We start from the raw sequence: 27,801 nt of genomic DNA, 5'->3' as shown, positions 1-27,801 counted from the left end.
ACTCAAAATTATTGTGTAGTAGCTGACAAAAGTTAAAAGCCGATTTTATTAAGAACTACTGCAGTAGCACATCATAAATAGTAAAAGAAGGAAGAAACTTGAGCATCTTCCCTCTCTTGGATGCAGGTATCACTAATTCAGGTTACAAATCCTCAGTTCTGAGGAATTTTAGTACTTGATGGAAAAATCCAAAACAAGGCCTGTTTTAAAAAAATTTATTTTACAAAAGTTAAAAACAAGTACTATTTACAAGCATTTTAAATACCAGCTCTAAACCTTCACTCCTAAGTAAGAGTTAAGCTTGTTTAAAATGCATTTTACGTTTATCATGTCCAAAAGATTTTTTAAAAAAAAAAAAAAGAAATGCCATTACCAAGCTGTTGGGGAAGAAAAAACTATTATAGAATGGCTTGAGTTTTAAAAGTCAGAATCCCACACTGTTCTTCCATCCTCTAGCTGCTTTTCAGCTGTTTATAATGAAAAGGAAGGGAGCTACTTTGTCACTTGTTAAGCATATAGTAAAATTAGGGACTGGAGAAGTAGGGGAGAAGAGGGACAAGTGTTTATCCATCTGCTGAACTAGCTGTGTTACACAACAAGAAGAATAAAATTTGTAGTTCTAGCTGAAGAAGACTGAAGTCAGAATATTGGTCCTGTCAAGAGGTCCTCGAGCAAAGGTTAACTTAATCTACTTCCAGAACAGTTTATTAATGCCTGTAAGAACTAAGCCAAAGCTCAGTATGAGTCAAACCTGTACCATACAGAATTAGAAACTATGGAGCAGATCAAATCAATTCCAGTAATATCCATCCCCAGTGTTGTTAAAGCAAATCTCTGAATAGTTTTAGCTGCAAGGATCATTTTTAATGTCATCCTTTCCGAAACCTCCGCAGTGATCAAAGGGAACAATTTCCACAGGCTATACAAAGATAAAAGAAGCAAACCATGAGGTGAAGCTGTGACCCTCACAACATGCAGAAGTTTTAAAATAAGCTTTCTAAAGCACAATTTGCAAACTCATGTGCATGTCTGTGTCCGATTTCATTGGATTTCCAGACCCTTAGCTTTACTGGATATTCTACTCTTAAGTCTTCCTTGCAGATTCTGTACAGTATAAAGAGGAAAAAAAGAGGTATACACAGTAGTTTCTGTCTTTTGCCCTTCGTATTAAAAAGATGGCAAATCACAAATGCTGGCATTAGGAATTCAGTCAACTCTCTCCTGGGTTTCAAATGAAGATGCAGCTCTTCATTCAGCAAAACTGAAGGCCTTCTGCAGACCGTGTACTTTAGATGCCTTTTGAAACACTCTTAGGGAAAATAGTTGAGGACAGCAGCTGCCAATACAGTAACCATGTTCTGCTGAGGGGTACCCACTTGTCATGGCTGCATGTTGTTGATAATAGCCAAAATACTCATTTTTTCTTGGGCTGAGTCCACATCTTCATTTTGTTTCTGAGCCACTCCGGTGCCAAGGCCATACAACCGCCCACAATACTTTGCATCATCGATCGTATCCTCAAAAAACAACTGCAGAGGGGAAAAAAAAAAAAAGGCACAATTAAACAGTTCCTGTTTCTTCCTAAACTGGAAAGCACCTAGCCTTAATTAAGGAGCTTGTCTGAAGTCAGCCACCTCTAGGATTCAGCGCGGGAAGTAAAATAAGGACTGGAAAGAAGTACGAACAGCAAGTGTGCCAATATCAACATTTCCTATTATTGACATTTTGAAGTGCTCCAGCCACAAAGCTCAAACAAAAACCAAAAAAGCCAATGACATCAGTTGTATGGGCATTGATGGATAGGGACTGGAAAAAGAACCAGAAAGAATAACACACTACCTCTTTCATTCTGAAGAATGCCATTCCTGTGAGAAGAGAATCTGATCCTGCCTGGTGCTGTCTTCCAATTCGCTGCAAATCCAGCTGATCTGCCACCTCTTGAAGGCCACCCTGCAGTGAAAACAGACCAGACTCTGGTTTGTACGAGCCCTGTCCTACCACAATTGCCACACACCTCCAAAACACAAGTGTAAATATTGGAAGCAGTTTCCAGCAACACACACCAACTGTGAGTGAACTAAAATCGTAAAAATAATTCAAAAATGCAAAAATACTCTTCCTAAATTTAGGTACCTTGCTTTCCTGCTGCAGATACTTGAAATATGACCGTGGGTATATTCACAGATTACAGGTGCTGCACCTTTCCCACCCTTTCCTGAAACAAGGCTGTGATTCAGTAGATAAATTACTTTCTACCCTCTGAGTGTCTACCAGATAATCAGGTCACGCAATAGATCGTGTAAAACAAAATGCTCCACCTTGAGTAGGAAAAAATAAAGAATACTGAATAACAGCTGCCCTCTGAAATGAGCGATACACAAGGTTATGCGAATGTCCCCTACACAATAAACACACTGAAAAGCTTAAAACTGGGAAGGCAGCATCTATTAGATACGAACTTAGCCTAGGCGTGTGTGTGTGACTATTCGCTTTGATACGCGCTCCAGGTTACAGACAATATACGTAGCAGTTTTGTCATTTGCCTTACTGCCCATTTGCAGCACTGATACCTATCCAACGCTTGTTCGCTGGGGAGATGCAAGTACCTTGAGGTTTTTGCAGCTCTTCATTAGGTACTTCACATCGTAGATAGATGGAAAGAAAAGGTTCAAGATATGGAAAAACTCGTGTTCCTCTTCTGGCAACCTGGAATCTGTCAACAGCTTCACCATGTAGCCAAAGTCATAACCACTGAAACCAAAAACATACAGAACCTAGATAAACAGGCAGCACCTGTACTCGTCAGTACTAATACCACATTTTTCACAAGACAGTAGTTTTCAGTACATTTGGAGTTTGCTTTTTAATATCCTATAGCTTTCAAACCATAACATATTCTGCTATTCATAAAACTCCAGACAACATGGAAAAGCAGGAAACCCCCTGAGTATCTCCTCCCACCTCCTCCTCTCTCAAGTCCTTTCACTTGCAGTGCTATCAAGGACAAGAGGCTTTGCAATCAAGTTGCTTGAAATACTGCAAGAAAGATACCTTAACTACAGAGTTCTTCCTCTGTGCATAAACACAAGATGGAAACTGAGAAGAACACCAACATTTAAAGGCAGAAGGAACAAACCTTACTTTGCAACGCGCACAGGTTAACGAGTTTGAATATGACTGACAACACTGACAACTTTTTTTCGCCACAGAGGCGGACTGTAACAGCAAATGGATTTGCAAGCAGTGCACACCCAAAATTCAGACCACAGTAGGTGCTAATATAAGTGGTGCCACTTCTTAAACTTAGCCTTCAACTTTACACTTCTTTAAGAACTGCAGAGCTGCCAGATCTTAAAAATCTCATCGTTCTCCATAGACCAAAGCAGCAGTATTTCAGCCAAAACGAGATTTCATACCCTGTAGCATCAGTGATTATCTCCGACCTACCTGTGAAACGACAGCCATTTCACACTGTCACTAAGGACGACCCCTGAAGTCATGAGCAACTCAGCAAAATGCAGGGTATCGATCCCTTCTTCTTCGTGCTTCTGGAACTGCAGCCCAGAGCTTGCGAGGAGGTCTATGGAATCCTGAGAGTACATATCTTCCCTGAAGGAGAAAAGCAGCTTTGCACGTAAAGTTTTAAAGTTTAAAGCTTTGCACTTTCAGAAAAATTCCCCACCCGCTGCATTTTGAAAAACTGGAGTGACCATTAGGCTCTCTCTCCACAGCTCTCTCTCTAGAAAATTCCTATCAAATCACTTTCAATATGATCATTGCACCCTCCCACATACAAAACAAGCTATTGTGAAGTCTTAACTGGACTGCAGTTAGGATTTACACTCCTTATAACAAGATTCATCCCCTTGAACAGCTGTGACAATTCCACTGTTTTTTTCTTTAGATGCCAGTTTATATTTTAGCATGGATCTGCAAAGAGAGATTTTCCTTTTTGCTGAAAACAGCACATCCATTTCTTTTTAGCAGAAACGGATGGATTTAATTGTTTAAATGATTATCTATCTGTCTCTATACATTATATACAGAAAGTGTATAGAGTTTAAGACCATAACGTTTTTCCAGAAGCCAAATTTAGGGCACACAGAATTACTGGGCATAGGCTATTTATGAAGGGAAAGGGTATTAAGGACAGTATTTTAGCATGGCTTTGACTTCCAGAAACACTGCAACTCCTATCACGCCAAAATAGGGTTCCATAAAATCAGTATTAGAATCTGATTTGTTACTGCTCAGCACCAACCACCGACGACGAACACACAGGCTTCTGCGTTTCCCAAAGACAAGCACCACTCCAGCAGCAGAGAGCAGACTACTCCCTAGCTCAGAAGACTCACGTAAGGTTGAACTTGAAGTTAAACTGCCAGGTGTTGATCCCAGAAGGATATTCCCCTTTCTCATTTGTGAAAGTCAGGCCCAGCTGGATAATTTTCAGAAGGTCAACATTGCACCGAAGCAGCTGATACTGATAGTCGATGGAGCTGCGGAATTCACCAATCGGCCTTACAACAACCCCCGGAAACTCTGTGTCCTGGGAAAGAAGAGCAAATCTTATTTCATCACTTGTTCCACCAGGAGTATGTTCAATTCCACACTTGCAGGTCTCAACGCTGCATTCTGTGAATCCTTCTACAAAAATCTCTCGTTTTTAATCCTGTTTCATATTCTATTATGGATACTAAACTGTTACAAGCGTTTTCATTTCCATCTACTATGTGAAAACTCTTTTACTTAGGCAGTGATTGCGTGCTATCTTTGCTGAAACCCAAACTTTTAGACTATTTTTACTCTTAGATTACATCACATAACTTCTACAGCATACGCGAAAACTTCCCTAAAGAACCCAGTGCTGCATATCTTACAACATTTCTCTCTTGCCCAATGTCTTTGTGTGTCCACTCCTACAACACAGCTATTAAAACAGGCGATGAACTCTCAGTGAGATGAAACAGAACGCAAACTGAAGCGAGCTCATTTCCTATCAGCATATGGCAACAAAAGATTCCATTTACTTGCACAACTTTGTTCTACGTTGGATTTTACAGACGCTGAAGGGACGGGTATTTTTATGCCACGCTTTTATAACGGACTTCTCACGTCTTTAAGTGTAGTAACCCCAATCAAAGTTGGCATAACTTACAGTACCGTAACTAAAAACATGTATGTAACTGACCAGCTCCTGCCAAGTGAGTGTAGGCTATTAAGAGCAGAGAATCCTTCCAACTGGAGGATATTCTGGTCTTCTTAAATAAAACCTCCTGGAAGACACCGTCATATCTACAGCCAGAATATTTTTCTTCCGCAAGAATCAACATCTGACCAGACCAGAAAGAGGCACTCCTGCTAACAAGCTGTCACTGGCAGGTTTCTCTTCCTACAGTTCTGCGTCAGTTTCCATAGCCAAAAGGGGAAAGAAATTCAAAGGACGAATACAGCGGCAGAACACTAAAGACTTTGTACATCTGACCCGTTCCATTTTCTATTGCATAGACTAACACACACTGAATGACTAAATATTAAAGTAATCCAGTTGTTTCAGGTGGTCTCTCTTTCCTGCCTATCAATCAATCTGAACTGAACGCTGCACATGCACTACATTCTGGAAAGTTTCACTGATGAACAGCTTTCTAGTTTTCCACCGCTTGTAGCTTAGTTTGATCAGGAACATGGGAAATCATTTCTTGCCCAAGAACCAACTAAATCCCCCTCCCCACCCAAAATCCCTTCACTGAGACAAGTAGATCACGTATAAAACATTTACCATCGCGATGTAGCTGTAACTTAGCACAATCTCTCGAATTTTCCTCATCTCCTCTTCCAGATTGTTTGCCCATACTTCGCAGATAACCTGGCTGTTCTCTGCAAGGGCTGCTGGCATCTTGCAGCGACCAGGGCAAAGACAGCCGATGAATTCAGACGGCAGGGCAGAGCTGCAAGCTGTGCGATCCGATCAGCGTGCTGTGCTAAATAGGTAAAAGAAAGTGTGTTTTACGTGAAGAGCTGCGTGAAGGAACGAAGGATCTGGCAGAGCAGCCCACGCTTCTGTTCGCGCCTTCAGACAGCCCGCGTGAAGCTTACAGGAGGATTCGGGGGATTTATGAGCCCGTGGACACGGTGAAGGAGAAGCTGAGCTGAAGCACGCCGGGCGCACAGGTAACAGGGCAGTTACCGGAGCCCCCTACCCGCCCCCTACCCCAGCCCTCACCGGCCTGAGGCACCCGCGCAGGCAGCTCGGCTTCCCCCGGAGCGCCCCGCCGGCACCGCGCCCGTGCCAGGCGCCCCGCAGGCCGCGCCGAGGCCTCTCACCGCGGGGCAGAGCCGCGACAGGCCCCGGCCGGGCCCTTCCCGCCCCCACGCCCCGGTTACGGCCTCGGGGCGGCCCCGCGCGAACGGCCCGGCCCCGGGGGGGGCTCCCGGGACAGGCCCGGGGGGCTCCGAGGGGTCCCTGAGGGGCTCCGAGGGGTCCCGGCCCCCCCCTCACCTCCTCGCCGCCGCCCCCGGGAGCCGGGCCGGGCCCCGCCCCCCCGCGGGCCGCTCTAGCCGCCGCTCCCCCCGCGTCTCGTCTGCTCCGGCCTCCCCCATCCCCTCCGCTCCCCTCCCCCCACCCCCGCCGCTACCTGCCCGGAAGCCGGGGCCGGGCCCGTCGCGCACCGCGCAGGCGCGATGAGGCCTCCCTCCGGGCCTTAGGCGGGATTTCCGGCTCGCCCTCCCTGGATCTCGCGAGAAGCGGGTGGGGAAGCCGCGGCGGCGGGCGGGCGCGCGCGCCGCAACGTGCCCTGCCGCGCGCCCGCCACGCGCGCGCGCCCGCAGGGAAGGGGGGAGGGGAGAGGGAGGAGCGCTGCGCGGGGATCTGCGCGCATGCGCAGAGCCGCTGCCCTTGTGCTGAGGCGCTCCCCCTGCACACGAGGGCGATGGGCTCGCCCGGCGCTCCCAGAGCGCGGAGCTTGGGCGAGTCCAAAGGCTGCGGGCGGGGGGAGGCAGCAGGGTGCGGGCCTTTGTCACCCTGGGCACGGCCCGAGCCTGCCAGCGCCGCCTCGCCTCAGCGGTCGCTGTGGTGGCCCCGTCCGCCAGCTCTCAGCTGGCTTCTGTTCCAGAAACGTTATTTAAGTCACATTAACACCAAAACTTCACTAAAACAGCCCAACACGGCTTCTGGTGTCACGCAGCTGCCAGCACCACTGCTTTGCTGGCTGATGGCAGATATGTGATTGGTTTGGAAGCCTGTCTACAAATTATAACGCTTAAATAGTATTTCCTCGCTTCTAGGCTGCCAGCCTCCTCGGACAGGGTTGCATCTATTAAAAATGGATTGCATTTCTCATAGTGCTTCAGAATTGCTATCTGCCCAGCGTTCGGGGTCAGCTGGAAGCTTTCATTGACTCAGCAGCCTGATTACCATTTAGATAAATAAAAGTACCTGGAAAAAAAAACAAATCTTGGTATCTCTTACACTTCAGGCATAGTTCAGTCTCTCAGGTTTAGCATTCATACCTCAGCAGAAATGCGGATGTAAATGGAGAGGTTTTTTTTCTGGACACTGCTCTCTATCAAGTGCCCTTGATGCTGTCAGCATCTTCTGAACTCTATTTTGATTCAACGTTTATCTTTGTAGGTGATAGTTACCATTTTGCCTCCTCAGCTCAGAACTTCACTCAGGTTGTGTAATTCATGCAACATGCTAAATTGGCAGAAAGTTATCACCTTTAACAAAGAGAAGTTATTTTATGAAGTGTCTGATCAAAAAAGCGTTTCTCCTAAGAGAAAATCAGACTTTGTGCATTCCTCAGAGCTGAGCCTCGACAGGGATTGCATTAACTGGAGGGTTTCTAGTGACGGTACCAGTTTAGGACACAGGCTAACCAACAAACAGAAGCAGCTTTTAGATTACTGCTGACCTGCACTAGACCCAGACTTGCAGCAGCAGGTAAATGAAGTTTACATCCTTATGACTAATACTCTAATCTGTCTGTTCCTACTGGGCATAAATCTTTCAGATATAACCCGTGTCTGAATTGAACAGAGGTTAAAAAAGAACACTGAGGTCTGTGAAATTCACTGGCTTATCACATTCTTTAGGATACTGGATGAACAGCCCTCCCAGTGCAAGATCGAGTCCAAATAAAGGACGGGACAGCATTCATGCTCTTGAGATGCCAGTTCCCACTTCCTCCTCTGTACATGTGCAAATAGTTTGGAGGAATTGCATTGCTCCCTGTTGAATCTGCTGTCTACAGTAAATAACAATTAGTAGCAACAGCTGAGAACTAAAAAAACTCTTTCCCCACTAGGGAATAGATCCATTAGTCAAGAGAAAGCATTGATGAAAACAGCAAAGGTTCTAAATCTGAAATGAAACAACAGCAAATGTTCACCATACTGATGACAAACAGCACTGGTTGGGAGGGGAGTTCAGGAATATTCCTTCAAGAAAAAGTTAATTGATAAAAATATAGATGTAGTGGTAGGTGCAAGAAATCAGGCAGAGACAACAAGGCACCACCACTATTCGTGCTTGCAGATCTCTCTGCAGCATTAACTACTGCTAGCCTGAGATGTTGCTTACAACAGCATCTGGTAACTTACGTCAAGTAACACCCTCACTTCTTCAGTTGGACTAGATGATCTTGGAGGTCTTTTCCAACCTTAATGATTCCATGATTCTCAGAGCTGCGTTCATAATAGGACGCTGTATATTAGGTAAGTAGTAGATTAGGGCCGCATCTGCATAATAAAGACAAATACTACTGTAAATTACATCTTGCAATACTGTAATTACACTCTTTATGGTCTGTAAGCATATTTAAACACAACTGAGCCCAAGCACATTCTAACTTGTTTGCGTCTCATCCTTACAGACAGAACCAGTACCTGCAACTGACTGAAGACACTATGCAGCAACTGGTGGTGAAATCTGTAGTTAGGACAACACAACGAAATCTTGGACTGCTGTTTTTGGCCACATTCCACAGTAACCCTTATGCTTTCAACAAATACACCTTTGACTCATTCACTTGCACTGGCGTTTTCTATTTTGTGCTTAAAACATGAGTTAGGGCATTGCAAAAACTATTTAAGGTGTAGCTTTCTTTTTTATTCTCAGACACAGTCATTATCTCTTGGTGAAAAACTCTTACCTGCAGAGATGTATTCTGAATGCTTAACCGAGTGACAGCATGTGCACATGCACAGGGAACGCTGCCAGTACTGCCAGTGACATGGCCCTGGCTTCACATGACTTGTCTGGGAGGGGACAGCCAACTCCTGCCTGGAAACACACCCCCGACTCCTTTGCCTAAACCCTCATAAAGTTTCCACAGCAGTAGTGAAAGGTGAGGAGTTGAACTCTGGGCTCTGGATAAACACAAAGGACCTCTCCTAGGCTACACTTAGCAGGAGGTAAGCAACGAGTGGGCAGCCAGAGCTCAGGGGCGTAGCAGATGGAAAATATATGGTTGAAACTCTGAAGAAATAATTAAAAGGCAATGTCATATGTACATTTAAAATAGGAACTGTAGTTGCCTTCAGATCTGTGCACTGCTTGGCATAGTAGGAGCCCCACCAGACACATCTAGTCTTGTCTCTCTCCATACAGCGTGGCTGATATGCAACTTCAGGGGTGACCAGGTAGGTTGTCCTTACGTTTTTCCTTTCTATAGGTTCTGTACTTTCACAGACAGTTGTACCCGTATTTCTTTCGGGCAGCATTTCCACCGTCTATGTACTATAAAGGTTGATTCCAGTGAAGTTTTGAAGTAGAAGTTTTAAGCAGGAAGGAAAAAAATACCAAACAACGGGGTTGGCAGCCAGTCCATCACTGCAGACACCCAGTTATCCAGCTGTACCTGACAGCAGCAGGACTTAACTGGTGTCAGAAGAAGGATGCAATACAATACGATACTGGGTACAGTACAAGGAGAAGCAGGCACTTGTGCAGTCTCAGTTTGGGACTGTCTGGGCATCAGGAAATGTAAGGGGACAGCAAAGATGGGACATAAATAATAATGTAAACTTTAAAACAAATGTAAAAAGTATGGCAGTTCTTTTATTAAAGCTGCGTAACCGTTTTTTGTTTTTTTTCCAGATTATTTTATGAATTTTAAAACATGACTTGGACCAACTAGCTTTTTCTGATAGTTGAAATGGAAAATACAGTGAAAGCAGATCTCATAGAGTTGTTGGAGAAATGATGAAATACATGGAAATAAAAAAAATAGTTTGTATTGGAATTCTTTACTGCCTAGTGCCTGTTTCCCTTTTAACATCAAGAGCATGATCAGAAAAACAATTACTTTTACTGCAGGGTTTAGAATTTGGTTTGGATCAGAGTTTCTGTTAACTATATTGAAATAACCTAAACAGAGCCTTTATTTTACACAGCACCAGTTCTAACTAATGCTAGCAAATAGCTGCAGACAGCTGAGGTCCTCACTGTTTGCTTCGGGGCTGTGTAACATGCCAACAAGAGATCAGTGCCAAGTACTTGGAAGGATTTTTTTTGTTTGCCGAAACAACCGTGGTGACATGAATGCTTTTGTTTATGTACTTGATGCATTCTGAATCAGAAAAGATATTATCCAGCGAAAAAAAAGGGGTAGGCAATGAGATGCTGGGGAAAGACATGATCCATCAAAATTTGTCTTAATGTAAGTAATGTAAAATTTTATTCTGTAAATGTGACAATAAAGGTAGCTGACTGAGATTTAGGGGAGAGGAAGGTTAAGCAGATACGTTTCAAACTAGAAGGCTTTGCCCAACAAAGACTGCTATCGTAATATGATTATTTTAAAAAGGAGGAGGACTAGAAATGCAATTATGATTTTAACTCCTTCCCAAACTCACACAATGCGAGACTCAGTCAAGCACTGGCTCTTTCTCTTCCCAGGAACTCAAAGCAGAGTCACACTCTCACCTGTGCTCTGCTCTTTAGCCCTTTGCATGCAAAGATTCAGCAGGGATTGAATCAGCACTGCTCTATGGAGCTGCAAATAGTAGCTAAGATATCTGCCCCTCTAAGATCTAATGTCTATTACAAGATTATCTAGGAGTAGAATAATCTCTTTTACCACAGATAACTATGGCCAATATTGTTTTCTGTACTGTTGTAGCAGAATAATTCGATGGTGCTGTTTTCAGCTCCCTGCTGGGTGCTGTAGGGAAGACAGGGAGGTGCACAGCAAAAGGACAAGGGATGCAAGTTACAACAGGGGAAATTCTGATGAGATATTAGGAAAAAAAAATACAGTAGAGGTAGTCAAACACTGGAACACATTTCCTGGAGAAGCTGTAGCATCTCCTTCCATGCACATACTCAAAGCTCAACAGTTCAAGGCTCCAAACAACCTGATCTAACTTTGAAGTTGGCCCCATACTGAGCAAGGGGTTGGGCCAAGGGGTCCAGAAGTTATTTCCAACTGAAATGATGTTGTGATTTTAAGTAGTGAGGTAGAGCATCCTTAAAGAATAAGGAAAGTGTTAAAGCAGGAGCTGGAATAGAGCAAGGTGCCCAAAAAGTAATGGATTGTTTGTTTGACTTATTACAAGTGTTAGCAGTGTTTTCATAGAGACACCAGGCACACCTGCACCGAGAGGACCTGTGTGACCAGATGGGCACACACTGCACATTGCTTAACAAACTGCTTCATCATTACTGGGAGGTCTTTGCAAATGAAGATAAGCTCAGTTTGTCCTGGAGCAAATTATTTACCCTGTTCTATTCAGACTAGCAGGTTACGTGTTATTGTAACTCATAGGTATTCTTCATCAGATATGTTAGAGTCCCACCGATATTTTATAAATAAAATTGTGGTTGGCAAACTAGATATAGTGGGGGAAAAACCATACAAAAGATCTCAGACTGGCTCTAGTAGCTCACAGAGTCTAATAGAGGAGCTCTCGATCTGGGGAAAGATGAGATGTACTAGGTCACTGGGACTTCCCTAACACATTCTGATTTTAAGCAATAGCACCTCTCACCCATTTTTGTTTGTTTGTTTGTTTTGGCAAAGGGAGACAACATGAAGTTGTTTGTTTGTTTTTTAAGGTTGCTACCAAAATTTAGCATTTCCCATTGGAGTATTTGCAAGCCTAGTGTTGACACAGCGAGCTGGGAGTTAGGGCTTGTGGTTTCCAGTGTCAAATCACTTCTTGTCTGATTCCTTTTGTCTTCCCAGAACTGTTTAACATTAGTAGTAAGCAGTTCGGTTGTCTGGGCTCAACTTTTTCTGTCCATGAGTAAGCAGAACCCAAGCAGGAAGAAAGTGTCCAATTTTTCTGTCTCCTGCCCATTGACCTGCACACTAACATGGTGTAGGGAAACAAAGCTGGAAATGCTTGTAAATAAACAGAGTTGCATTTGGAAGAGTGTACCCAGAAAGCTATCGCTTTGCCTCTCCACTCCTATGATGGTTTCTTTTTGGCAGTGCATTCCCCCTTTCTGACAAGCTGCAAGAGGAGTACTCCCAGGAGGCCTGCTATCATCATAAAGGTAATAGAATATCATCTGTCTAATGAATCATTTTCTGCTTTTCATTGTACCTTAGACAGGTGCCTTTGTACCTTCTCTGCACTTTCCTTTGTTACCTTAGGTAACACAGCGTGCCTGTGTTTGAATATTCTTCCAACTATGAAAAGCAAAATAGATTAAATTCTGCAGTCCTCAGTAAGCTGTCACTTACACTATTAGACTTGATGTGTTTTGTTCATAAAATCTGTGTGAAACCAAGAAAATCTTAAGGAGTGTTGTGTTAGATTTTGCTAATTACAGCTTATGGGAAGAGTGCAGCAATATAAGAACTCAAGCAGCATTTGCTGGAGTTCCCACTGAGTGCAATGTATTTCTGGGACAGATGGAGGGAGAAAGCTGTGCCACCATCAAAACCTTTGGTTTTGGTTGTTCTTCCATTTTTCTTTACTACCTTTGCAACCTGCTCAGTGTTTTAGGAAAATACTAATACACATCAGGAAATAAGGGGGTGTGGGGGCTGTAAGACTTGAAGAGCTCAGCTTTGTTCCATGGACAAAAATGAAGGAGGGACAGGGCATAGAGGGTAACTATTGTACAGTTTTGCAACTGAAGTTGAAGTGATTTGCTATGGTCAGCATTGTGTTCTTCCACCCTCCAGCTGTACAAAGTTCACTTGTATCACTTCTTACTTCAGATGGAGAGAGACTCTGGATACTCCACCACGGCTGCACAGCAGAAACAGGTAAAGATTCAAAGTTCACCTTTTAAAGGAAGCATTATGCAGGCGCTTTGGAAAGCTGGATGTGTTGAATAACCTCATAAGAGAGGTGACAGACATATCAACGCTCCAATCGCTTTAACACAACTAGGAATTTATTGCTCATCACTACAGCAATGTTTTCACACCATTTTTTCCCTTCCAGTGCGCTGTGGCTATAGCACTAAGTGGTGAAGGGCCTGTTACCTCTGCTTGTATGGCAGGAGACCACAACCCTCTGCTGTAGCCAGCAGCTCTGCCACCTAACCAGGCCCAGCCCTCCAAGTGGGCCAGCTGAACAGTGTCTTTCCCAGCTGGTGCGCCTCCTTCTCTTTTACCTTGCAGGCAGCAACTCTGCTCTGCACTTAAGGAATTTGTCACCTTGTACAAGCCCTTTAAGGGCAACATCTCAGGCGATCGGTGGAGCAGAATTTGGAAACCGCTGTGCCGGAGCCGCTGGCACGAAGAGAAACAGGGCGTTAGCACTTGGACCTGATGAACAAGATTTTTTTTTAATGTCAACTTCTGTGCTTCTACAGCTCATGTAATTATGCTGTGCGGGGTTCATTCACGTAATTACTTCCTCACGTGCAATGAAAGCACAGTCTCAAAACAAGACAGTTTCTGTCCAAATGGCTTTTAAAATAGCTTAAAAAGTGCTGAGCTGTGGCTACGCTTAGTCCTATCTCAAAGCAAGGCATACATAGTCTCTGATGTGTATTAGAAGTCATTAATATTTGAAATTATTTGAGATCATCTGGCTGGAGGATGCTAAAGAATCTGAAATATTATTTGGTCTAACTAAAAATTCTGACTTCAGAAGTTTTCTTTGGTATGGTCTTTTGTCATCCTATGAAAAAGGATTTAAAGGATACAATCCTGTTAAAAGGCTCAGAGCCTTTTATAGCTTTTAATACCTTTCTTTCTGAAGAATACCTAGACAGTATTCCAGGGTTTAACTATTAAGAAATTCTTATCTTGTATCAGTATACATTAGGTGTAACATGGATAAAAACTGGAAGACTGAAACTGGAGAGCAAATCTCCAGCCCAGAATTCAGCACGTACAATCTGAGGCTGGAATAGATGGCTCTTTCACCAGCTTTACATTTTCAGTTGAGTACACCCAGCCATAATGCTGGCAACTGATTGTATTGCTTCGTATACAAGCCTACAAGGTTCACAGACATGGAGCTGTAGGGCAAGAGTCCTGTAAATTACTTTCTCCCCAGCTGCTAACGTGATAAAAACTGAAACGATAGGAACAAATGTTTGTTTTAATGAGGAAAGTTTCAGTGCTAATGAGCAAAGTTCTGTCCTGGGACGGATAAATACTGCTGACAAGTTCTGGGCAATGATTAATATTCTGTAGCTGTTACAGAATCTTAAAAAACCTCTTAACACTGAAAGCTATGTCGAGAGGGTTCCTCTATACTGCATTGCCCTACACACACCTGCATTCAACATGCATTAGTGAGCTGTCTCTCTTGTTTGTCCTCTCTGACAGGTGACAAACAGGACAGCAACTATGAATCATGCTATTTTTACTCCAGTCTGCTTTTGCAGCTAAACAACACAGTTAAAAAAAACAGGAAGGACAGAGTTATGAACAAAACGCTAGCTGGTTATTACACTGTATTATTTTAGAATTACATTTATTTATCTGCAGGATGATTTAAAAAAATAAATACATGTATTCACCCAAGAAAACTGGAACTAAGATTTCTGAACTGCACAACCAATATGGGCTACGTTAAGACAGATAGTTAATTATATACTTGTCATATAATTGATAATCATTTTCAAATATTTAAGTGTTCAAATATGTTGAATACTGCTTTTTGAATATTCTTATTCCTAGAATCAAAAAGTCACACTGGTCTGACTCTTATGCAGTTGCTTTGTGTGGTTAAAATCCTTACCAGCCCAGGAGTCATGTTAACACCACAAGTGCCCTTATGCTGTACACAGGAATATTTGTTTAGTAGGTAACACTTCCATGACTGACAAAAGGCATCAACTTCATACTTTTAAGAAGTTGCGTATTTTAACTCCTTGTTATTGGGCAGTTATTCTGTACAGATGACACACGGTACCTTCTAGACCAGTTGTACTCCCAGTACTAGAATTGAGATGTATCTACGATGGGCTAACGGCACAGCAAGTGAGCTGTGCAAGGCATTTTACATATTACTTATATTCTGTGTTAGACCTCTGTTAGAGTTGGGGAAAAAAAGCGAAGCTTCTGGATGCATGAGCCCATCTTCAGAAGCACTCTTCAAAGCTAAGAGAAAAGTTGAGAAGTGGTTCTGAATTAACTGGAGCTATTAATCAGATCACCTGAGCAAGCATAATAGTTCTTCATTACTGCAGGGGGATAGCGTATTGAATACTGGGAGGGAGAATAAACTGGCAGAGTGAGGGAGGTGTTGAGATGGAGCACGATTCCTTACCCCCAGGTCTTCCATTCCTACTTTTCTGAGTTATCCAGAAGCCCCTTATATTACAGTCCTCCGGATACTCAGAAATGTACCCAATAAAAATGGGGAGGGAAAGATCAGTGGTCCTTCCTCTCCCTTTGATTACACCAGAGAAATTGCACGTCAGTGACACTTCAGGGCTCTGTGAAGATGTCAGGTGGACATTGGTGAACTCTGCCAGGGTTACACACACTATCCCAGAACATCTTTGTTACTATGTTCTTTAGAATTTATAAGGCAAACCAGACCATCATAGGACTGCCTTTAACTCATGCATTTCAAATACAAAAAAGCCTAGCAGAGGGCCCCGCAGCACATACTTACTCTTGTTGCTTGCTCACAGGAAGAGAAGCTCCGGGATGCCGTGAAGACCTCTGCCATGGTCCTTGGTACAGGCCTGCTCATATTCACTGCCTTCATGAACTCTGCTTCTTGGTAAGATTGTTAGAACAAAGGACTTGAGGAGAAGTATTTCTGTGGAGAGGGGATAAACAGATTGTGAAAAGATAAGTCACTAACACCACTTATTCCCACAGGTGCCTACAGAAGATCTGGGAGACTTCAGGCAATTTCTGGCAAACAGCATGGCTAAAGCTTTACAACCTGTTTGAGGGAAGGGAATGGTCACTCTTCCTCTTTGGTGAGTTACTCAGATTAACAACCCTTTGCTGTACAAGGACATGTATTGTATTTAAAATGGGATGGGGATGTTGCATCCCAAACTACTTCCCCAACTGAAAAGCACGTGTAAGCTTCAAAACCAGCTGTAAGTGACAGTGCAACAGTGCTGCCTTTGGAGTGGCTCCTCATTAGACCTACTATAGGGATTAAAAATCTGATCCTTTGCTGCTGCTGAAAGCACAGAACGGCTTCCCTGTGTAAACATACTCTCTGCTCCTGTGAGAAGTGAATGACTCAGTAGAACTAATTACTGAAAATTAAAGTAAAATTAGTAAACTTTACGCTTGCTGTAGTGTACAACCCTTCTCTGTCTGTGATTAACAGTTGGTGAACAGGCTCGGTAGGGATGTTGCAAGGTCCCAGGAATCAACTTGATCTTATCCAATGTGTATTTAAAGATAACTCGTGACAGAGGTTCCCCAACCTCATAGAAAAACCTTTTCTTAGCGTGTTGTTACAAGTTTTAGCCTATGGGGCACTTGTGCAGTTTAACCTCCTCACCATTGCCTAGATCTTAGCTGGGTGTCAGAACCTATCCTTGTTCTGTTTTAAAGCATCTCTGGGCAGGGATTATACACCTGGTATACACAGGTCCAAGCAAGGTCCCCTGGATACTAATCCACTGTATCTTTTTTCTGATTAGCCATAGCTCTCAATGTATTCACATACCTCTGACCTTTCCTCGTATCACAGGGGCTGCGATGGTTCCTAGCCTTGCTTTCTGGTGCTTCAATGGAATCCTTATGGTGGCTGATGTAACAGGAAAGCCAACTTTCATTACTCGGTATCGCATTCAGCTGGGCAAGAATGATCCTGTAAGTAATTGTCACTGTGCCTCTTCTGCTGGCTAAACACTTCCTGGAGTCTCTTAGGTTAGGAGAGGGGAGAAGAACCAGTTATGCTTTTCTCTTCCAACCAGATAGGATTCAAGGAGAATCAAGCTGAGTCTTGTATATCCACTGCAGAGAGAAAAAACGTTCTTGTAATTAGGCTACTGATCAGATCTTGATAGACTGCTTGTTAAAAAGTTGACCCCTAAACCAATACAAAAGCATCCTACAATTCTAAAAGCTCTTTATTGTCCCTAATCAAAGCAACACGGTGCTTCCATATTAGTCTCAAATCCTGACTTCTTTTTTGCAGGTGGACATAAAAAAATTGCGACAAGCCATCTACACAGCACTGTTTAATCAGTTCTTTATCTCCTTGCCCATGCTTGTGCCCATGTTCTATGTCATGAAATGGTGGGGCAACACCTTCAGCAAGGAATTACCCACCTTCCAGTGGTTTCTTGTTGAGCTGAGCATCTTTACCATAACTGAGGAAATTCTCTTCTATTATTCACACAGGTGAGCTGCGCACTGGAACAGGACTCAGTGGTTTGCCCCTCTGCCTTTAAGGTTATACCCATCTCTTGAAACAGCAATAGTCCTAGTCCACCCTCTTCCAACAACCTTGTATTTCTATGGGAAGACTTGGGTCCTGGAACTTACTTATAAATTCCTATATTAGGGAACATCCTTACTACATGAGGCTTGGCTGCTGCAATGCTGCTAGTAACTACAGTAAGCAGAAATGGGTAAAAACTACAAATGTGGAGCAGGTTAGAGATTCAGGAATAAACTAAACAGCTAGCTTTATACAAAAGCTGTTTAAAAAAAAGCATTTGGACAAAGGCACAAAAAAAATCCAAGAGGGCCACTTACTATTCTCTCTCTAATAGTTGCCGGTAGGAAAAGTCAAAACAACAAAAATATAGTGAGTCTTCCCCTAAAGGGAAGGTTTGAGTGAATCAATCTTTCAGAGACTTGGATTTATGGGATGTACTTGAACTTAAGATCAGCATCAACCAACAGACATTGAATCCATTGAATGAGGACTTAATGATGAAGAAAGAGAGAAGCCAGGAGTCCTACACTCTCATTCCCAGCTGTTCTAAAATCTGTTTTCAAAAGGAGACATGAGACATGCCCCAGGAAAAGTTGTAACATTACTCTCTGTTCCTGTCTTATGGGGCTCAAAACCTACGTTTCTGTTTTCTCTACTTAGGCTTGTTCATCTCCCCCTCCTGTACAAGCACATTCACAAGAAGCACCACGAATGGACAGCCCCCATTGGCGTGGTCTCCATTTATGCTCACCCATTAGAGCACATAGTAAGTGGATCTTCCCGTGGTCACCTTCCACTTCCTGCGTGGAGCGTGAGTTCCATGGGATGAAGAGGAGTGGTAAGAGAAGAAAAGCAAGTGCTTCCTTAGAATCTTCTTTCTGAGAAGAGGAAGCTAAACTGCAATTCCAAGAAGCCTAGCTGTAGAAGCGTTGCAGTGCCTGTTTATACTGGACTCTACTAGCTTTAAGAGCAGAGAGAGAGCTGGGAGCACAGATTGTGCTTTCAGCAAAGAGATATAACAGTTACACAGGCTAGGTTACTGCATGGACTCAATTCTGTCATTATTTTCATGCTGGTGGCTGGGATCAGTGCTTGCAACCCCCCTTGAGTGTCTCCCAGCCTTGCTCCAGCCAAGACTTCTCATAAAAACGCATCCCGCCTTCAGAAGATTGCACCTCTAAATACCACCTCCTGTTAATAACAGGACTGGGCTGCAGCGCCAGCTCTGTGAGTCTCCCTAACTGGCAGCCTTTGGGTAGCAGAATGGCCTTTTAAATCCAGGAGTCAAGCTGAGCCTAGCCGGTGCAGTAAGCCTCGTCTGGGCCATGGCTGCTATTTGTACCACTGGTAGGACACAACGAAGTGATGCAGCTGGGATCATTGCTGCTTTGACTGCAAACGTCCATAGGCCAGCGCCCCTTTACAGCTAGGTTTCCCTAGAGCAGCTTCAGCTTTTTTCCAACAAGCAGCTGGAATTCTCACCTCTGACTCCAGGGTGAGTTACTAGAACCATGCTGCCCTCACACCCCCTGGTTTGCTCTCATGTCCAAGTTTTACTGCTAGTTTGGGGAGCTTGTGCTGTGACTATGTTTCAGAGTGAGTAAAACTCAGTTGGCTCAGAGCAGAATTATTTCTTTGCTGCTTATTATGTACTTTTAGCAAGATGTTTGCAGAGGGATATGCCCTTTATGCTGTTTGCACAAAACTAATGCACTCCAGCGAAACAATTTGGCTCCTAGACGAGAACCTGCTTGTTGTGGACCAATTAACGAGGCAGTTTGCTTCTCATTTCTAGCTCTCCAACACCTTGCCTGTCATGACTGGCCCGATGATCATGGGGTCTCACATTGTTTCAATCGCAGCGTGGTTCTCCCTTGCTCTTGTAACAACCAGCATTTCGCACTGCGGCTACCACCTGCCCTTCCTGCCGTCGCCGGAGTTCCACGACTTCCACCACCTCAAGTACGTCCCAGCTCCCCTTTCCCCTCCTTCCTGCGCCCTGTCCCTGCCGACAGGCAAAGCTCCTTTTGGAGCATGATTCATATATAAGCAGAGAAGCCTATGCAGTTCACCTGATGGCAGACCAAAATCAGTTCTCAGAGCAGTTAAACAGAGCTTTGGTCTCAGAGGATTCCTGCTGACTTCCCACACAACTGCCAGCCACCTCCCTGACATCTATGCTTCTCCATCAGCTGACCTGGAGACCTCCAAAGCACAAACGCACAGCTGAGGCTGGGTGTTTCAAGTTTCCCGAAACGACATGGGAGGAAAGCACACAGTGCTGGACTTCCCCCAGCACAAGGGCAGAGATAGTTCTCTGCAAGGCTCTTCCTGGAAGCTCAGAAGATACCGCATATGATCTAGATTCAAGGCAGCAAGGACAAATCACATAGCAAAACCAAATCTGCTGCAGGAGCCTCCCTGTCTGTCTCTTTCCTATACACTGGGATTAGCAACAGTGATCAGATAACACCTTGCACAAACAGTCTCAATTAACCCTTCCTGGCAAAGACTCCCAGCCCCCTTTTACACGGGAGAGTATAGTTTCAGTAGGTTGCTCAGGGATACATACCAAAATCATGGAAGAATTGTCCCCATCTGCCGTACTTCTTCGAACGCAATTTGCTTCTCCTGCAGAAATAGAAAATGGGATCGTTCTATTGCAACCTAAGTGCAGGGCAACACCCAAAACATGGAGCCAGTTCTTGTTACCAGTCATTTCCTCTGCAGCTCGGCTCATGTCAGGACACGGATCGCTGCAGAGCTCAGCTGCTGTCTGGGCAGAGCGGCTGTGCCAGCATCTGCAGCGCTGGAAGCACGTCAGCTCCACGGCTCTGGGCAGCCTGGGCTGAAAACGCCGGCATGGCGAGGTGGCTGCCCCACTGCTCCCACAGCTCCGAGCTGCTGTGGGCAGGGACGGCTGTTGTTCAGTGTCACCGTACCTGGATAACGAAGTACCAGGAGGGAAGCTCCATGGGTTTCACCCAGGTTTCATTAGGGCTGCGAGGGAAACTGGTACGGCAGCAGCAATCGCATGGATGGCTTATCAGGGCTCTGAAAGAAGATCGGAAGGGCAAGGTAACCTCAGTAACTTCCAGTGATGTTTATTCTCTGTTTGGTTTCTAGGTTCAACCAGTGTTACGGAGTCCTGGGAGTACTGGATTATCTGCATGGAACAGACACGGTGTTCAGACAAACCAAAGCCTACGAGAGGCACAGGGTCCTCCTCAGCCTCACACCTCTCTCAGAAAGCATCCCGGAGACACCCAAGAGGGCAGAGTGACCTCCAACCCTGCAGCCTGCATTCTTGCAGAGCCCAGTGACAAGGAGAGCTAGAGACAATTTATGCCAAATAGTACCTTAACTGGGAAACAAGTCACTGGTCACGAGTAACAGTTCCCAAAACTGAACTGCAACATGCCACTTGAGATGACCGCAGTCACCGCCAGTTATTTTCTACTTAAGGTGTGAAAAAACTGCTCTAGAAAGCTATTTTTAAACTTGTATTGTTTCTTGGTTCTAGCCGCCTGCACATAAGCCACACAGTTTTGGGGGTTACTGAATCCTCATTAAGGTTATAATAGATCACATTTTGGCCTCTTTCAGCAGCATTCGATAGACATACCAGCAAGATCGCTACGACTACATACTATAGGAATTAGAACCACTGTTCTTCTGACACTTAACTTTACCCAACCTCAGGCAGCCTTGGGTGTGGGATGATTTGTCCTGCAACCCCATAAAAAGTCAGTGAAGCCACGGCTTTAGAAACGTTCCCTTACACACACAACACAGGCCTGATTTGCCCTCAGCAGTTTTTCATTATGCAATTTTAAGTACATCTGAGGTTGGGGCTGTCTCGTCCTCGTGGCCACTCCACAAACCAACACAAACAGCACTCACACCTTTATGCAGATCCGCAAGTACTTATACAATAAAAACCAAGACATGCTGCACTTTTTTTTGTAGAGCTGACCTGCTCTGCACTTACCTGCTGTCAGCCCCTGGAAGCCAACTCTCTTCCTCCACCCTCCTCCAGTTCCTTCAACCGTACCTGCATCGACCCAGCCCATCCGTACAACCCACAGCCCTCTGGGGAGGGCACATCAGTTAGCAGAACAGACAACCCAGACTGCACTGTCTTTTGAAGTTTTTATTTTTATACATTTTTTTTTGTATTAAAAAGGAAAAAGCATAATTACCACAAATTACAAAGGACTAAAGCATTACTAGAATAATGAATCACATCAGCCTAGAAAGCAGATACTCTGAATAATATTAATGTTATAATACAAGCTCTCATTCAAGTATTTTACATTTGTCTCTTTTCCTTTTATATGTGATGATGATCCTAGCACATGGGTCAAAGATTATGTACTATCGACAGAAGATGGATCATGTACAGCGGGCCATATTAACAAGATTTTCCTCCCAAGTGATAAATGGTCTGTGATGAGTCATTTTAAGTTTGTCTCTACGATAAATGCAGCTGAAGAAGGTTGCACACACTTTCTAGTTTTGGGAACAGAAGGCTGAGGTTGGGACACACACAGTTTGAGAAGGGCCAGCACATCGAACCATCACCCCTGTTGCTCCAGGCGAGCTACCGAAGGCCGAGCTCTAACCCACACCACCCGAGCAGCTCGGAGCACACCGGCACCAGCGCTTGCTTCCGAGTCACAGATCTGAGGATTTCCAACCCCAACGGGAACGGGCCAGGCTGGGAGAGGAAGGGGGGAGCGGGGCTGGCTGCTGTCCCTGCAGGCACCCGAAGCTCGGGGGGACCAAGGGCTGCCAAACCCCATCCCAGCATGGGTGTCGCCGTCCCCAGCCAGCCCACGTGCGGGGCTGATGAGGTGGAGATGGGGACAGGAGAGGGAGCCAGAGGGACAGCACGGGGGACTCTGGGGTTAGCCCGAGCACTGCAAGGGGGTGGCTGGCACCCAGGCCGGTCCACGCTCTTCTGGAGCTTCCCACCGAGGGGATGTGCTTGTCACAGATACATCGGTCCTATGTTCAAGTGTCTGCAGAAAGTGAAACTGTAAACTACTCATTGAAACACTGCCCTCCATCCATCCACCCACTCCACGCCACTGAGATGAAAATTTTCATTTAGAGGAAAAAAAATAAGTCAGTGAGGCATTTAACATCAAGTGTAGCAACCCTCTCTTAAGAAGAGCCTAGCATCCATTTCAAAACAGTGACAAAGTGACATAACCAGTCTCAGAGGAGAGACAGGAGAAAAGAAGCATTGCAAACACAGCTTGCTACATTTACAGTTTTCCTTTTTTTTTTTTCTTTTTTTCTTGTTTTTTTCCTTTTGTTAAAATAACTGGAAAGGCATTAACAGCTAAAAGGCCCCCTCTCCACGCCACGACGCTGAGCGCGCAGACACGTGGCAGGACACCGAGGTTAACGCCTCATCCCGTACAGTACAGGCGACCAGGCCGAAGCAAAACGAGCAGTTGCCAAAACTCAAGGGAGCCCAGGGGCTGCAGTGAAAGGCTGCCGACGGGGAGGGGTCCGAGGGACACAGCAGGGAGAGGGGCAGACAAGCAAATGGAGCAGCAGCATTATTATTATTTTTTTTTTTTCCTTTTTCAAATGAGCGTGGCTAAGCAACAAAGCCTCCTCTGAAACACACCATCCACCTCCACCACTGACCCGCGCCAGAGGCCTGGACCTGTCCCAGGTGCCTGTGCCCCAAAGGGGGGCAGATATACAGGACCTTGGCGAGGAGAGGGCTCGCACAGCAGCCGGGGGGAGACAGGACACGCTCCCCCGGCTGCCCCAAACTTTCTGCCGGCAGCCAAGGCTCTCTCTGGTCATGCCGGTGGCTGGGCACCAGCCTGGTGCTGCCACCACGAGCTGCGCAGCAGGTCAGCGAGTGGCGTTTTGCAGTCACGGCGATAAGCGTGCCTGATCACCCAGGCCATTAAAATTAAAAAAAATAATAATAATAATCATGAAATACGATTGTGGCGAAGCATCCAAGCTAAAAGCAAGGCCAAACTCCTTCCTCAGCAGGAGGGCAAAGCTTCCTCAAAAGCCAAACCCCTCTCCGGACAGCCGCCCGCCTTCCCCGGGGGCACAGTGCGGCAAGCCGCGTGCGCTGCCCGATGTATGGCCCCGGCACGTTTTGTGAGGGAGGCGAAACACCTCTGCAGCCCCACAGCCCGGCCCTGACCGCACCACAGCAGTCCCAGCCCCACGAGGTGTCCGTGTGCCTCAGGGCACAGAGGGGCTCACTCACGGAGCCAGCCCTGTGTGGGGCTGGGCCTGGTGGGCCCCGCGGCCCCGCTCGGTGGCGGCCTGCAGGCCCCGCTGCCCCGGGAGCCAGCTACAGCTGCCTGGGGCTGCTTCTTTCCCTTCTTTCCATCTCCCCTTCGCTCCCCGCAGACGCTGCTGTCCCACAGAGGACAGAACAAGGCGCACGGCAGCACGTGGCCGCTAACCGAGCCCGCTGGCACACAAACCCGGCCGGCAGCGCCGACAGGCGCTTCCCAGGGCCCTGAGCCACACTGATGCAACAAACCACTGACTATAAGGGGGGGAAAAGGTCTTCTGTGCCAAGGCTACAAAGTCTTAGCCTTAGAAATTAAAGGAAGAATAATTTAAAATCAATTCGGGGTTTGGGAAATTCTCTGGGACGTTCCTTAGCCTTTTCTACCACCCCAGCAATTCCCCAGTCTGCTCCACAAGGACCACCTCCGCAGCAGGAGCTCGCTTCTCCTGGTTTCCTATTTTGTTTGCTGCTCAAAAGCAGACAACTGGCTTCCAAAGAGAACATGCACCAACGAGAAGAATACAGGGAACACAGCAGCAAGGACCACCTGTGGCACATTCGAACCCGCTTCCACTTGCAAATGACCAGCAAAACATCTCCAACGTCCTCGGCCAACCCCCGGGTTCAGCCTCCGAGGCGCCTCCTTCCCAAATCAGGGTCGAACCCTGCCACGTCCGTAACGTTAGAGATCTGACTCTGGCTCACAAGAGAAGAGAAATTTGGAGGTAACAGTCAAGGCCGCAGCGCTGTACAGACATTACTTGCCAGCCCGGCCTGGGTACCGCTCCGAGCCCCCGGAGCGCTGCTGCGGATACGGAGCACGCCGATGGCTTGGGCACCTTCGTGCCCTGAACGGGGCCCTCCGAGCGGTACCGAGCTGCAGGATGGCGTGGTAGTGGCAGACGGACCAGAACAGGATCACACTAGGAGGAAATGGCGAAGTAGCAGCTACCCAGCCTCACTCAAACCCAAGCTGTGCTTTCAGTTACTAGCAGCAGGTCACGAAGCTGCTCCACGCGGCCCAGCCCCGCTCCTCCCTTCCCACCTGCCGGAGCAGCACGTTTGGTGCAGAGGCAGTTCGGGAAGGTGGTAACAGGGCCCAGCAAGCATCCACAGCTACCCCTGAACTCCGGCTCCCCGCTGGCCGCTCTGGCCAACGTGCCCACGCTCAACACCCCGATTTCTGCTCCCAGCTCCCGGCTGCTCTTGTCCACCAGCCCCGCAGCCGTACGGAGGCAGCCCTGGAGAGGTGACTCCTTCCTCCAGCTACCAGATGCAGCACCGTATCGAGCGGATACTTCAGGAAGATGCTGTTCGTTACCAGCTTTGCATTTTGCCGAGGGTAACGCAATGAGCTGCATCTTCCTGTAGCCACCATGCGCAGGAGCACGCTCGTGGTATGTGAGGACAGCACGCTGGAGCCACGACCGAGCCAACACTGCACAGCACGCATCCCAACCCAGGAGACAGCACAGCAGCAGCAGCAGCGAGGCCAGCACAGCTCGCTGAAGAGGAGCTTCCACCCTCGCAGCAGGGACACGGCCTCCCAGCGCTGCTTCTGGACCCTGGGTGCAGATTTCACCCTGGCACTTGCCCCCAGCCACGCGCTTTCGGGGGAACGCAGCTCAGGAGGGATTTGCCGGCCGAAGCCCACCTGGTGCCGCACGGAGGAGCCCAGGACACGGCGCAGCAGCTCTGCGGGCACCCCCTCGCCTCAGCCGAGCAAGGGGCAGCAGCAGGGCGTTGTCACAGCCCTCGGAGGGCTCAGCGCAGCCTCCTGCTGAGATGAGATGCGCCATGAACCCCAGGCAGGAGGTCCCCGCTGGGACCCCGAGCGAGTGCCACCAGCAGCGCCCCAGCCACGGGAGCCGCACCGTTCATCGGGCTACAGACACGGCAAGGAGTCCCTCGGGTGCCCGCTGGACGTCCCTGCTCGCCCCCCGAGGCTGCCCGCAGGAGGCTGAGCGAGGCCCCGAACACAGTCACCATCGCGGGGAGGATGCTACAACGGTATATACACAACGGAGCGGCTTCAACTACGTCCCGAGCACAAGTCTTGGATTTGACAGCCCTCGGCACCTTCCCCTGCAGGAGCAGGGCCGGTGGGGGTTCTCCACAGCAGGGTGCATCTGAGCGAGGTCCGAGCGAGTGCGGGGCGGAGGAGAGGCCGCGGGGAAGCTCGGCCCGGCAGCGGGGCCGTGAGGAGTCTCTGGGGGGGCGGGCAGAGCGCCCGGCGCACCCCGGGGCGCAGGAAGCCAGCGAGCCTCCCTGTTCCAGCTCCAGCGTAAGGCAACTTTTTTTTTGTTCTGTTTTTTTTTTTGTCGTTGTTGTTGTTGTTTTCTTTTTTCTTTTTTGTATTTTTTTTGTGTTTTTTCGTTTTTTTCTTCAATTAATATTTCCAAGGAAGAAAGCAAAGGGAGATATGTCTTTTCAAAGTTTGTTTTGTTTTAGGGGGTTTTGTGTTTTTTTTTCTTGGTTGTTTCATTTTTCCAAGGGAAAAGGAACAGAAAGCCTCCTTCGGCAAAGTCCTGTCTTTGCGTGCGACGAGCAGCCCTGGGGAGGCGGGTGCACTGTCCACGCAGGCTCGAGTCCACCAGGCGCCTGCCGGCCCCCCCCCCAGCCGTCCTCGCAGGAAGGAGTCAGAACAAACCCATCCTTGGCAAAGGTCCTTTGGTTGATTCAAAACGTCCGTGATGGAAGGGAGAGGCGGGCGGAGGGAGAGCCAGACCCCCGGGAAGGATGGAGGCGAAGACGCCGGGGAGGAGGAGGGACCGGGAGGACGAAGAGGGCTGCGTTCCTTTTGCGGCGGTCGGCGTCGGCGAGGCAGCGCCGTGCGTGGAATGGGAGCCGCCAGCCGGGGCGCGGGGATCAGAGGCTCCGCGGCGCCGCGACACGCTGCGGCTTCGGTCCCCGGCGGGGAACCTCGCTCCTCCCAGCTTCCTGATCGGGCTGCCAGCGGTCCGAGGGGGGGGACACAGGGGGGAGTCGTCGGGGCCGCAGAGAGCAGACTTGTTTTGGTAAATCTGGACGAACTTCTAGCAATAATTTAAAACTTGATATATATATATAATAATAAAAAAATCTCCCCTTTCCAACCCAGCCAGAACATTTTTTTTTTTTTAAAGAGACACTAAGACATGAGTGTGTGCACAAGAGGGAAGGGGGCGGTAAAGAAAAGCAGAGGGTGGGGCTGGTGGGGGTAGGTCTGGCTCTGGTCAGGTTTGTAATAGCAAAACGGTGTTTTAGATGCGGATCGTCTTTGCTTTCCAGCCACAAGAGAAAAAATCGTGTGCGTTGAAGTTTCTCCCCAGCAGCCTATTCCTGGGCACCCACATTCCAGCTCCCTTCCTGTCCCACCCCTCGGGTCTCCCCTTCTCCGAGCCAGCCCCCCCCCAACCCACCCCGTCTCCCGGAGGGAAGCAGAAGCTGCAGCCCCTCTACTTCCCCACTGTCTGCAATTCTGCGGCTGCAGGGGCAGGGACTTGCTGGCTCAGGTTTTTGGCATCCTCTTGTGCAGGCTGGCTGGGCGAGGCGTGGGCTTGGCTGGCTGGGCACTGGCTGACCGTTTTGCTGGAAGACTGGGACGGGTAGCGCTTCCTGCCGTCTCCCCCCGATGTCGCCGGGTATCTCTTGTGTCCTCCTTCCTCTCCCATGGGTGGCTGGAATGGAAGCACCCCAGCATCAGCACAGCCGCCTCAAAACGCATTTCCTCCCCCCGGATTAGAAGG

The 27,801-nt window shown here is 47.1% G+C and overlaps 3 protein-coding genes across 7 annotated transcripts in view; 1 reads left to right on the top strand and 2 right to left on the bottom strand.

The window, feature by feature from the left end:
* Positions 1-200: 200 nt before the first annotated feature.
* CNOT8 (CCR4-NOT transcription complex subunit 8) lies at positions 201-20,953 on the bottom strand. 5 transcript variants are annotated; one of them, XM_035559846.2, is made up of 11 exons: positions 20,730-20,953; positions 20,360-20,418; positions 17,068-17,357; positions 16,042-16,191; positions 8,602-8,739; positions 5,780-5,981; positions 4,356-4,549; positions 3,448-3,609; positions 2,607-2,751; positions 1,840-1,950; positions 201-1,529 (listed from the first exon to the last, which is right to left on the bottom strand). In XM_035559846.2, the coding sequence occupies exons 6-11, from the start codon at positions 5,894-5,896 to the stop codon at positions 1,380-1,382; spliced, it is 879 nt and encodes a 292-aa protein (XP_035415739.1). In that variant the 5' UTR covers positions 5,897-5,981; positions 8,602-8,739; positions 16,042-16,191; positions 17,068-17,357; positions 20,360-20,418; positions 20,730-20,953; the 3' UTR covers positions 201-1,379. The 5 variants fall into 5 exon arrangements, with proteins under 5 accessions (XP_035415739.1, XP_035415735.1, XP_035415736.1 ...); XM_035559842.1 differs by lacking the exons at positions 8,602-8,739; positions 16,042-16,191; positions 17,068-17,357; positions 20,360-20,418; positions 20,730-20,953 and adding an exon at positions 6,636-6,824; XM_035559843.2 differs by lacking the exons at positions 8,602-8,739; positions 16,042-16,191; positions 17,068-17,357; positions 20,360-20,418; positions 20,730-20,953 and adding an exon at positions 6,500-6,599.
* Positions 12,191-23,566, top strand: FAXDC2 (fatty acid hydroxylase domain containing 2). Its single transcript, XM_035559841.2, has 9 exons — positions 12,191-12,502; positions 13,176-13,223; positions 16,061-16,152; positions 16,254-16,357; positions 17,092-17,213; positions 17,542-17,747; positions 18,448-18,553; positions 19,583-19,749; positions 20,914-23,566. The coding sequence occupies exons 2-9, from the start codon at positions 13,176-13,178 to the stop codon at positions 21,068-21,070; spliced, it is 1,002 nt and encodes a 333-aa protein (XP_035415734.1). The 5' UTR covers positions 12,191-12,502; the 3' UTR covers positions 21,071-23,566.
* LARP1 (La ribonucleoprotein 1, translational regulator) overlaps positions 21,921-27,801 on the bottom strand; it is a 44,951-nt gene continuing 39,070 nt past the window's right edge. The window contains 1 exon segment of the mRNA XM_035559839.2: positions 21,921-27,732. Within this exon segment, the coding sequence (XP_035415732.2) occupies positions 27,511-27,732 (222 nt within the window). The 3' untranslated portion in view covers positions 21,921-27,510.

The sequence above is a fragment of the Cygnus atratus genome, chromosome 14 (genome assembly GCF_013377495.2).
Source record: "Cygnus atratus isolate AKBS03 ecotype Queensland, Australia chromosome 14, CAtr_DNAZoo_HiC_assembly, whole genome shotgun sequence".
NCBI lineage: Eukaryota > Metazoa > Chordata > Aves > Anseriformes > Anatidae > Cygnus > Cygnus atratus.
This window is presented reverse-complemented; position numbering and strand designations above follow the sequence as displayed.

Excerpts from the sequence above, each read along its gene's own strand:
- CNOT8 (XM_035559846.2), bottom strand. The coding sequence starts at position 5,896 with ATGCCAGCAGCCCTTGCAGAGAACAGCCAGGTTATCTGCGAAGTATGG. Across the intron at positions 2,752-3,447 it reads AAATGGCTGTCGTTTCACAG|TGGTTATGACTTTGGCTACA; the intron begins GTAGGTCGGAGA and ends TTTTGGTTTCAG. Across the intron at positions 1,951-2,606 it reads AGAGCTGCAAAAACCTCAAG|GGTGGCCTTCAAGAGGTGGC; the intron begins GTACTTGCATCT and ends TTTTCACTGCAG.
- FAXDC2 (XM_035559841.2), top strand. The coding sequence starts at position 13,176 with ATGGAGAGAGACTCTGGATACTCCACCACGGCTGCACAGCAGAAACAG. Across the intron at positions 16,153-16,253 it reads TTCATGAACTCTGCTTCTTG|GTGCCTACAGAAGATCTGGG; the intron begins GTAAGATTGTTA and ends TTATTCCCACAG. Across the intron at positions 16,358-17,091 it reads ATGGTCACTCTTCCTCTTTG|GGGCTGCGATGGTTCCTAGC; the intron begins GTGAGTTACTCA and ends CTCGTATCACAG.